At 37.1% G+C, this 12,174-nt stretch overlaps 1 protein-coding gene across 3 annotated transcripts in view; it reads left to right on the top strand.

Moving 5' to 3' along the window:
• Nucleotides 1-2,344: 2,344 nt before the first annotated feature.
• Nucleotides 2,345-12,174, top strand: part of LOC115217074 (protein YIF1B) — a 62,567-nt gene continuing 52,737 nt past the window's right edge. The window contains exon 1 of one of the 3 annotated variants that reach the window (XM_029786662.2): nucleotides 2,345-2,486. In XM_029786662.2, coding sequence (XP_029642522.1) covers nucleotides 2,459-2,486 — 28 coding nt within the window. In that variant the 5' untranslated portion in view covers nucleotides 2,345-2,458. Of the gene's footprint in view, nucleotides 2,493-7,492; nucleotides 7,539-12,174 lie in introns of those variants that run through there. The other 2 variants (XM_029786661.2, XM_036507579.1) reach the window with 2 other exon arrangements.

Below are 12,174 nucleotides of genomic sequence, written 5' to 3' on the forward strand. Positions count from 1 at the left end.
TGAACACAGAACGTAACGGCAGACGAAATACGGCTACGCATTTCGCCCGGCGAGCTAACGTTTCTGCCATCTCGCCGCCTTTGACACACATCGATATATATACTTGTGTATACATGTGTGTGTGTATGTATATATGACGGGCTTCTTTCAGTTCCATCTACCAAATCCACTCTCAAGGCTTTGGTCGACCCGAGGCTATAATGCTGGTTTGTTTACTTTCTAGTGAGTTTGTTATTTGGCCAACGAGACTAACAAAATGAGTATTGTCAATTTCAAGACGGCCACCATCCAATGACTGAAACAAGTAAAAGACAAGAGATCCAATAGAGGAAGATTTATCTCATTCGATAAATGCCATTAAGTTAGTGTTTAGCACTGGTTCTTAATAATCCCTCATATTTAAACTTTCTTTTTTTCAATTTAATGTCTATGGGAGGAAATGAATTTTCTTGTATTAGTTTTTTCCTGTACTCTGATCAATTTTAGCACTCTTGTTCTTTCCATCTATGAGCTGTATCTCCATATGTTACCTAGTTTAAAATGGATAAAATGGGTTTTTGAGAGATATGAGTATGTTATAATGACACCACAGAGCTGCTGACAGGATAGGAACAGTAGCCTACCTATTTCTTTACTACCCACAAGGGGCTAAACACAGAGAGGACAAACAAACGGATTGAATCGATAATATCGACTCCAGTGCGTAACTGGTACTTATATAATCGACCCCGTAAGGATGAAAGGCAAAGTCAACCTCGGCGGAATTTGAACTCAGAAGGTAGCGGCAGACGAAATACGGCTACGCATTTCGCCCGGTGTGCTAACGATTCTTCCAGCTCGCCGCCTATAGGAACAGTAGCCTACCTTTGGCATGTAGGCTGGCATTCTACAGATTCAGCCAGCTGTAACTCTCATACTAAGAGACACAGATATTGAATGGAATGACAGTAACTGATACATATCTGTTGTAATTGCCCTAGATATTTCTTTTGTAGTCTGCTTATAAACAGACTTCCTGAATCTTCATTTCTATGCTTTTGATTAAGTAGATTTCTCCTAGTTTCTATAAGGTGTTGCATTACAACACAATTAACTGATCTCCCTATTATAGGGACTACTTTAAGGGCGATGTTTCGCTTGTCGTAGCACAAGTTTCCGTCGATTTCCGTAAAAAACTTTTATTTTTTTACATAAGTAATGAGAGCGAAAGAGACTAAGAGAAAGCGATTGTATGACGAGGGAAGTTCTTTTGAAGTTACCGTGCATGGCAAGCATTGATGTACATGTGTGTGTGTGTGTGTGTGTTTGATGGGGTGTGGGAGACAGACAGTATGTTGTGTAAGTGAAGTGCTTCTGTTAGTGTGTGCGAAGACACAGAGAGAGTAATGTGTGAAAGAGAGAGATAACTGAAATTTTTTACTCGGTGTATGTGTATATGTATGTCTGCATGTATGTGTGTGTGTATGTATCTATGTATGTGTGTGTGTATGTATGTGTGTATGTATGTATGTATGGCCGATTCAGTGTTTACATTTTTTACGGAAATCGACGGAAACTTTGATGTTAAACATCGCCACTTTAAGCCCTTAGCCTACAAGTTACACTACAATTCCTACTTTCTTAAGTAATACTGGAGTTCAGTGAAAAATTGTTTATGAACTTTAAGGGAAATTTGGCTGCTTAAATCTTCAGGTCAAGCATTTACATAGAAGTTTTTTGTCATTCTATAGGAACTTTCATCTGCCTAATTGCTTTTAGCAGCACATCAACCGTGATCGAGCAGACCCGTAACCAAAGGCAGTGCAGCTATCAGTTCATCTTTTCAGAGTCATGGTTATCTAAGACTATATTACTTAATGTGTACTTCCATTTTGATGATGGATGTGGTTTTTTAAGGACATTTATCAACTACTTTTACTGGATCAAGCCATTACGTAGAAGTTCTCTTGTTAATCCATGTTTCGTCGCATCCTTTAGCGCCTACCGTTGCCGATTGAGTAGCTGATGATGTAGTTCATAGTAAAATAATTTGCATTAAAAAAAAAAACCCAGCTGTAAAATCTTGCAATTGATTTAAATATCTGAATTTACAGAATCGTGTAACTCATACCTGTAGACAGTTATAAACACGCTAAAAAATATTAAGTAGTAGTAAGAAAATCAAGTGAGAGCTGAACGGCAGAAGGTCTTCAGAGAAGAAAACCTCGCTCATACAAGCATTTTGGCCCTTGACTCCTTGGAAGAATCATCTACTCCATTCCTGTAGACAATTATAAATAAACACGCTAAAAATATATGAGTAACAATAAAGGAAGTTGGCTCGGAGCATTTCGTAACTGTGTTTAAGTTAGTTCCCTTTACATAGCTCTTCATTGCTGATGAACACTAAAGTAAGTTGTGTGCGACGTGTATCTACGTCAGCCAGTTTTAGTCAGACCGAACTCCTGCTGTCATAGGGATGGATGTGCCACCTGGCTTCAGACAGCGTAAGTGTACGTCAATTTCAACAATAATGAGTGTTGTATGCTGTGATTACACCGCTTGTTATAGAATTATCTTACGCTTTCAATTTGGAAAAAAATTGTTTTATTTTCTGTTAATTTCAGTTAAGTTACAGCTTCACGTCAATCTATCTGATTTGTGTGTACGTCAAATGCATGCATAGAAGACTTTTTTTTTCGTTTCCAAGTTTGCCCAAAACAAGCCTCGAATCTTTTTACTTCTTTGGTGGTTTAAAAAAAGTCCGACACATACATACGTATGTATGTGTATGTATGTATGTATATATATATATATATATATATATATTATATATATATATATATATATGTATGTATGCTTATTCTGTGAAAAGGAAGGAAACAAGCAGAAGAGTACATTTTTCCTCTTCCTAGTAAAATGTATGCAAATTATGGTTTTCAGAAATACTTATAAATAAAAAAGAATAATGTTAATAATAATAGTGTATAACTTAACAAAACAGCTTTAACTATTCTGCATTTTTTAAATTTTCATTTCTTCAGTTTTGTTCTCATTTTATTTTGAGTGACGTATCAACAGTACATAAGTTCCAAAACTGCTGAGTTGGTTAAATAATACTTCTTGAGTCAGTCTTTGGAATGTCACTATATAAAGCTATATTGGCATTCTCTCGATATCGAAAAAATGCCGCTATATTTGTTTTACAAGAATCTATCTATCTATCTATATATTATTATTATTATTATTTTCTATTGTTGCTGATTGTTATCAGACCTCTGACTATAAAGCAGTTATGTTTATTGCTTGTTCACCATCAGGTCGGCCCTAATTAAACATACCTGTAATCAAAGATATTCCCACGTTGTCTATTTTTATTTTCCTAGTGTGTTGGAAAGATTACACAGTCTTATGTGTTCTTTCCCTTTTAAAAAAGTGAGCTGGAATTTATTTTACTAGTTCTAGCAGATCGAGCGACTACATAAGTGTTAGTTTGTTGTGTTTATTGTGTTATTTATAACCTGCACTAGTTTTCATCATTTAACTAGCCACAGATTTTGATCAATATTGTGGCATTCTTTCGTTTGTGACGATATTCCACCTGCAAACAAGTTTGTTACTGCAATAAGGTAAACCGTTATTAATTAGATGCTTGAGAAGAAGACGATCAAGTAAGATCGCTATGCAGGTGTGTCACTGTGTATCTAGGATGTGTAAGAGGACCCCATGATGTAACTTCAGAATCTGCAACTAACATAAATTCATGGAACAGTTTCACACATGTTGTTATGCATGATTCTAATAACTCTCTCTCTTTTTTTCTTTTTCTTACAAATCTAAAGCGTCGATGTTAATATGTAGGTGTAACTATAAATTCACTCACCTCCATATTTTCGCAGTTTCTGATAATTTTATTATATATATATATATCAGTTTAGTCGGTCCCTTGCGCCTCTGAATTTGCACAGGACCTTCAAGCAAGTGATAATTTATCTGTAACAAAAAGAATAGTATTTTTTTTTTCATGTGTTTTGATACATAACGTTTCATGTATAAGTTTCTTGCGTTGTTTAACTCCACATCACTGATGAAGCAAACTTATCATCAAAAGATTTCCGGCCGTGGCTCACATCCCGTTTGTTTAGGGTTATCTAGGATTACATTTATATATCGTGTCATTTCCTTTTTAATAACGAGGTAGGGGGAGTAATTTGAAAGAAAATTTGACTGTTATTTCTAGCAGTTAGAGTGACGATATAGACGCTCTCTCGTTGACTCATTTTATGAGGCGATGCAAAGCATCAGTTGCACCACCAAAATATATGTACATAGTTTGGTGTGAAATATTGATAATTGGATTACAGGGGTTTCTTTAATGTTTTGTTAGTGCCTTTATTGACAATATCTGCTCTTTTTTAATTGCGTGGAATGTATCGCTCCGTTACACTATAAATAAATAGACAGCTAAATGTTCTCGTCACCCATCACCAGCTAGCCACCCTTCTCGCACCTGCCTACGATTCCCATGATAGGTGAAGTTAGACTTAAGTTTCTTCTTGTCTATATTTGTATAGGTTTACTTAGTATTCAACAACATATATTATATCTTTGAAACAGCATAACTACAGATGTGTAAACACCTACCAATTTTTTTGTTTGTTTGTTTCCTAATCGAATTACTTATTTCGTGTCAGTGTCTGCGTAATGATCTCTTGAAACATTATTAATTGTTGTGTAAATATTAATGATCAAACGGATTAAATTATTCGTGTATCTACGACATATATCTTTGTCGTTGTTGTGGTGTTAAGTAATCCTGAGTTGGCTTTGATCCATTAAGTCGATGTCACTGAGGAAGTTTTATCAAAGTGTTCGATTATCTTCTGATATTAAATGATTCCTTCATTAAGATTTAAGAGAACGTGGTGAAAGTTGTGACTACTGCAATTGAATAGGTCGAGGGAATTACAACATACACAAACACACCCTTTCTTCCGGTCTGTGGTAGGGTTCTTATTTTAAATTTTTGCTGCTTTATTTGTTTAGTTTGACGGCAATTAACTAGGAGCAATTTATAGATTTTATTGCCTTTACAAAAATGATAATGCTTCTTGATAAACCACGATAAAGTGATTAAATTGATTCCTCTAATAATAATCCTGGTTAATGTCTGCTATAGGCACAGGGCCAGAAATTTTCTTGGGAAGGAGGCTAGTCGATTACATCGACTCCAGCGACCTCGGTGGAATTTGAACTCAGAGCGTAGAGACAGACGAAATGCCGCTAAGCGTTTTGTCTGGCGTGCTAACGATTCTGCCAGTTCACCGCTTTTACAATAATAGTAATATTGTTTGTAATTTTCGTACAAGGCTAGCAATTTTGAAGGAGGGTGTTAGTCGGTAACATCGACTCCAGTACTTAGCTGGTATTTCATTTAACGCCCCCTCCCCACGATGAAAAGCAAAGTTGACTTCAGTGCAATTTGAACTTAAAACGTAAAGAGGCACACTCTTCTTCCTCCTGGCAAGTTAGTGAACTTCTGGTACCAACAATTTGGTATGTACAGACCATCGCTAGTTTCCGTGGACTCTACTGCTTCACTTTGATATTTTTCAAATAGTTGAACTGTATTAAAACTTAATAACAGTTTAGATAACTGTAAAGTAGTGGTAGGTTTTACAGACCATAGAAAGGCAAGCTTTTTTTACAATTAGTACAGTCTGACTGCCTTAGTCATAACCATGGCTTTGTGTATCTAAAATCCTTTCCCTCTCTATTTAGATACCAGTCCCTAGAGACATACATCCCATTCCCTAAACTCCATATTTGACATTTCATTCATCCAGATCTTCTTAATTCAACTTATCAGTATTTTAACACTAACTTCACTCATAACTTGAATTATACCTATCTGCCATTGGAGGATCTAAAAAACAGTTTATAAAGATAGTACATTTTCCCCTGATCAAATAGTGTAATTTTGGTAATTCTAGACTTTCAGTATTTATAATTTTAATGAATTGATAAACATTCTTCCTTTGTTCTATTATGAATTTTATAAATTTCCTGTTTCTTTTTTATATTTTTTTCTTTCTTTTATTGTTTAGTTATTTTAGAAATCTAAATATTAGAAAGAAATGTAAAAAAATGTATGTTAAATACTTTGATATTGGATTTAAATCATTCTACATTGTCAGTGACCAACATCATTTTGTGTGCACTTAACATTGAAGTTGCATCTACCCATAGCCATATACTTATTCTTATTATTCTCATTGTTTAACTACCAGACGTTTTCTACCCTATGACATATTGTCACCCGTCTTCGACATGTATCGTTCAGCCATTTAGGCCCAGCATGCTAAGAATCAACTTCACTAGTAATTATTATACATTCCTTTGACACGAGTACCTTCCACCAAATAAATTATAATATTTTATAGTGTCATTCATTCATAGCACATGTTTGTACATGTGCAGCTGTATCTTCTTGATTCATCTGTACTCAGTTTTCAGACAAGTTGACATTACACATGTACGATAATTCACTTGTCTCTGTAGATTTTCTGTCTTCATTGTCTCATGTCCCAATACCTGCACCACGCTTCTAACACACTTTTCATACAGTCTCTTTTGGCATTAAGAGAAGAACCCTTTGTTGCTACCTTTTTCTTACATTCCCATATTTTTACTATATCCAATATTTATATGATCACTTTTTTGGACTTCATTTCATACCTGCCAAAGATTCTACTTTGTGTTTCATGCACCCATTGTTGGTACTAAGCATACACCTTACATATCAAACCAGACCACTTCTCAAATAATTTTGTGTTCTCTACTACTATTTATTTCTTCATTTGTAATCAGTAACAAGCCTTTTCAGATTTAAAACTTTCTTTGCTTGTCTTAGGCTAACTAAGTAATGAGTATAAAGAACATTCAATCCTGAAACTCTGTATTGTTTTTATTTTGTTGTTTTTTTAAACATGGTTTTGTGTGTCTAAAATCCTTTCTATCTTTATTTGGATACCATTCCCCATAGACATACATCTCATTCTCTAAACTCCACATTTAACATTTTATTATTCAGATCTTCATTTTCAGAACTGTAGCTCTCTAAGATTCCTTTACCATAGATGTTTTTTCAAATGATCATTAACAACACTAACTTCATTGAATTGTGCATAAATTCTAACAACTCTATATGACTGCAAATGATACAACTAGGCTACAGAAAGTGTTTTATTTATCTAGGAAATATTATCAGTTAACAGAGCTAAAAAGGACATTCAAGCAATGCTTACCAAAGTTCATTTACTTTTAGCTGATGTTGCAGTCAAGACAATACAGTTTTAGAACTATTTATTACTGTTTATTACTTCAGCTGTTATTAGTAACAGACCCTTTCTGGTTTTAAGCTTTCTTTGTTTCTCTTTGGCAGACTGCAATGAGAACGAAGTAATCAGTATATAAAAAATTCTAAGAATATTCAGTCCTGAATTTTTGTATTGTTTAAAGAACTATTATGAATATGAGAAGCTTAGAACAGGACCCTGATAATGTCTGACCATTGCTTTTAAATTCTTTCTGGAACTAGCTACAAGTTCTGAACTTTGCTCTACATCCTGAATGTATTTGCTTTAAGTTTACTATTTCTCTCTTTTTTCATAACTTGATTCATCAACAACTATCTGTAGAACCTGCAGATTTCCTTGTCTTCTCTGTGCTTAATTGCTTTATTAACTATGTTTCAACTAACTTATATAGCTTCTATTTCTATTTGTCCTGCTTTGTGTAGGCTTCCACCATTCTACATGTATTCTTCATTCAATGAAATATTTTCTCTTCACTGAGGCCACAAGAAGCAATTGACATTAGAACCAGACAAACAGAAAAAACTAGACAGCATTGTCTTGTATTTCACATCAGTTGATAACACCAAATGCACACGTATGTAACTCCTAGCTATCTCATACAAGACTTCAATAATGTTTACTTGGCACATAAGCACAATTATTTTGAGACACACTGCACTGTCATAATGGAGAGAAAAGTAATGAAACTTGATTCTAAGCTACTAGAAACATATGTTCTATATGGATCTGCACCATCTCTGCTTCTAGACCTCTTCCTCCTCAACTCTTAATTACAATAATCTCTTCAGTGTCAACCTATTATCACTATACCAATAAACTAAATTGACCATGTGCAGATTGCTCCTGAACATCAAACCAACTACCTTAGCTCTTTAGCATTCAGCTTATTCTTGTCAAATGTAATACTTATTTAGTCACATTGTTTTGAATTAATCATGTATTGTCTTATAGCTTTCAAATTTTTATGAGGTAACTGTTAATTTTTAGGATGATATTGTAGGATAAGTGTGAGGGGCCAAATCTGGCCAGTTTGAACATAAAACAGGTAGAATATTTTAGCCAGATATAGCTGGTTTAAATGCTAAAGGGTTAATACCAGTATGCTGCTCCAGCAAAACTACCTGGAATTATTAAAAAGCAGTAATACAACAACAAAAACTCTTATATATAACATTTTGATAATAAGAAGTAATGTTTATCCTCACATCAAATGGCTGTTCAATGTTACTACCATAACAGGCAGATCTTTCACCAGCTGGTTACCAGTGCAACCTTTGTATCAATTGCAAGTAGGGGAGTGAACCATCCTGTTGAAGACAGACATATGTAGTCCAAAACCATTCAGCCTCATGATCCTGTCATCTGCTAGAGGATGGAAGGGGTTCGCTCCCCTGCTTGCAGTATATGCAGGGTGCATCAGTAACCCACTGGCAGAGGATCTGCCTGGGGTTAAAACGATAGTAACATCAAACAACCATACTAGTATTGCGATAAACATTACTTCTTAGTATAGTTACTACTTTCATCTCTTATTGAACTTTTCTAACTAGCTACTTTGCTTATTTTAATAACACTTTCCACTAATACCATCATCTCACCACCTGCTACTGAGTTGGATTAAACTGATTATTATTGTAATATATATGCTCTTATTTATGTTGGTTCTTTCTCCAGACTAGATTATCTTTTAAAACTTATCATGTTGTTCTTATTGCTAATTACCTACACCTCTACAGGATTAATACTGTGCATATATATGGGTGTTTATATATATATATATATATAATTTTGTCTTAGATTGGCTGACTGAAAACTCTCAGATTTTTCAATTCTATTTTAATATTATCAACATTTGAGGTCTCGTTAAATTATGCTACACAAATCCCAAAAGAATGTTTTTCTCCCTTGTGTTCTGACCACTAACCCCTCTCTCTCTCTGTGCCTCACTCCGTCTATCTCTTACTCTTGGCCTCACTCTGTCTGTCTCTCTCTCTCTCTTTCAATTACCACTTGCCTTGCCAAGACTTCCTCCACCACCACCCTATATAAACTAGCGCATGCACTCAGATTCCCCATCACGATTTTTTTTACCTCCGCCGAAGGAATACGTATCCAGAAGTTCGTGATACAAACGGAAATGTGTTGATATGTGCTGCCTCCAAGAAGTAAGGTAGAGAGGAGGTTCCGCTAGGTTCTCCACAGGCAAAGAACACAGGTACAAAATTTTCTGGGCAGGGAACACTGATGGGGTCAGGGGCGTGGGTATACTTCTTGTGGAGAAATGGGTGGATAAGGTAATTGAGGTAGTCAGAGTAGGTGACAGAATACTTAAGATTAGATTGGTGCTTCATCATGGGTTAGCAACCATTATCTCGTCCTATGCCCCTCAGCCGGGGCTACCCGATGGACAGAAAGACCGATTCTATTACACCCTCTTGCTGACTACCGCATTGACAAATGACAGAGACCTTTTCTTTGTGGCTGGTGACTTCAATGGACATGTTGGACAACATACAGGGGGCTTCCATGGCATACATGGAGACTACGGTTTTGGTTCCTGCAATGAGGAGGGAACCAGGCTGCTGGAGTTCTGCAATGCAAATGATCTTATGGTTTGCAATACTAATTTCAGGAAACCTGCCAGTCACCTAGTCACCTACTATTCTGGCAGACACACTAGCCAAATTGACTACATCCTTGCCAGAAAAAGAGAAAGATGGCTGCTTATAAATGCCAAAACCTTCCCAGGCAAAGAATGTACCCCACAACATCAACTGGTAGTTAGTGACTTCAGGATCAGGGCTAAGTGGTTGCCCAGAAGATGACCAGCATGGAGGAGAAGAGTCTGGAAGCTTAAAGATCCTGCGAATGGACAGAGATTTAGAGACCTGTTATTTGAAACCTTTGACGAAATAGAAGGGGATATAGCGTCACACAATGTAAAAAACAACTGGAAGTTTCTACGGAACAACCTGCTGAGGGCCACTGACCAGATCTGTGGATAGTGAAAAGTCCCCTCTCGACCCAAAATAACGTGGTGGTGGAATAATGTTGTTGACAGGGCTATTAGAGAAAAGAAACAGGCTTAGGACTGGAAGAATGGTGGTAGCAGGGAATTGTATCAGACTCCCTGAAGGGAAGCTAGGAAACAGGCTTATTTAGCCAGAGGGGAAGCAGATAAAATATTTGCCAATGTTCTGCACTGTGAGGATCAAAGACTTGAGGTATTTCGTGTTGCAAGACTGTGTGAGAGAGAATCATGATGTTGTAGGAGAGAAATGTGTCCGCATGGATGATGGTTCACTTGCACTACATGAGGCTGTGAAGAGAGAGGCTTGGAGACGCCACTATGAAAGATTGCTCAATAAAGAAAAGAATGAGAGAAAGAGAGTCTGCCGAATGTCAACCCAACAGAGGGACCAGCTGTCCGAATTGACAGTACCTTGGTAGATAAAGCAATTAAGAGTATGAAGACAGGGAAAAACCCCGGCCCATCAGGAATCACTGCAGAGATGCTCAAAATATCTGGCAGTGTCGGCTATAGCCTAGTCACCCATATAGTTAACCAGGTGATACATGAAGTAGTTATACCTAATGACTGGTGTAGCAGCACCATAGTCAACTGCTACAAAGGTAAAAGTGACGCTTTAGATACCAATAATTACAGAGGTATCAAGTTGTTGGATCAGGTAATGATGGTCATGGAGCGGGTCATAGCCCAACTAATTAGGGAGAAAGTCAGTTTAGATGATATGCAGTTTGGGTTCGTGCCAGGGAAAAGCACCACTGATGCTATATTTCTGGTAAGACTGCTGCAGGAGAAATACCTAGCCAAAGATAAACCTCTGTACCTGGATTTCGTTGACATGGAGAAAGCCTTTGACAGGGTCCCCTGATCCCTTATCTGGTAGTCAATGAGGAAACTAGGGATAGATGAATGGTTAGTGAGAGCTGTGCAAGCCATGTACAGGGACGCTGTCAGTAAGGTGAGGGTTGGCAACGAGTACAGTGAAGAATTCCGGGTAGAGGTAGGGGTTCACCAAGGTTCAGTCTTCAGCCCCCTCCTATTTATCATAGTCCTCCAGGCAATAACAGAGGAATTCAAGACAGGATGCCCCTGGGAGCTCCTCTATGCTGATGACTTTGCTCTAATTGCTCAGTCACTATTAGAACTAGAGGAGAAGTTTCAAGTGTAGAAACAAGGATTAGAATCGAAGGGCCTTAGAGTCAACTGAGCTAAAACCAAAGTCCTAATAAGTAGGAAGGTAGACAAACCACAAATCCCTTCAGGTAGATGGCCCTGCTCAATCTGTAGAAAAGGCATGGGTAGAAACTCTATAAGATGTACCCTGTGTAAGCTATGGACACTTAAGAGGTGCAACAATATCAAAGGAAAGCTAACTGGGAAGATAGTTTTTGTATGTGGCAGATGCTCAGGAGCAATAAACACTGAAAATGTGCAGAGAACAACTTCTGCCACATTCCAGGGAGAAAAACTAGTAGTAGTTGATAGCTTCTGTTACCTAGGTGACCAAGTCACTAGCAGGGGAGGGTGCGTTGAAAGTGTAGCTGCTAGAATAAGAATAGCCTGGGCAAAGTTCAGAGAGCTCTTACCCCTGCTGGTGATAAAGGGCCTCTTACTCAGAGTAAAAGGTAGACTGTATGATGCATGTGTACGAACACCCATGCTACATGGTAGTGAAATATGGGCTGTGACTGCTGAGGACATGTGTAAGCTCACAAGGAATGAAGCCAGTATGCTCCGATGGATGCTTTACTACTCTTTATGGCTTAGCTTCCTTAGTCTTAATTGCTG

The sequence above is a fragment of the Octopus sinensis genome, linkage group LG11, assembly GCF_006345805.1.
Source record: "Octopus sinensis linkage group LG11, ASM634580v1, whole genome shotgun sequence".
NCBI lineage: Eukaryota > Metazoa > Mollusca > Cephalopoda > Octopoda > Octopodidae > Octopus > Octopus sinensis.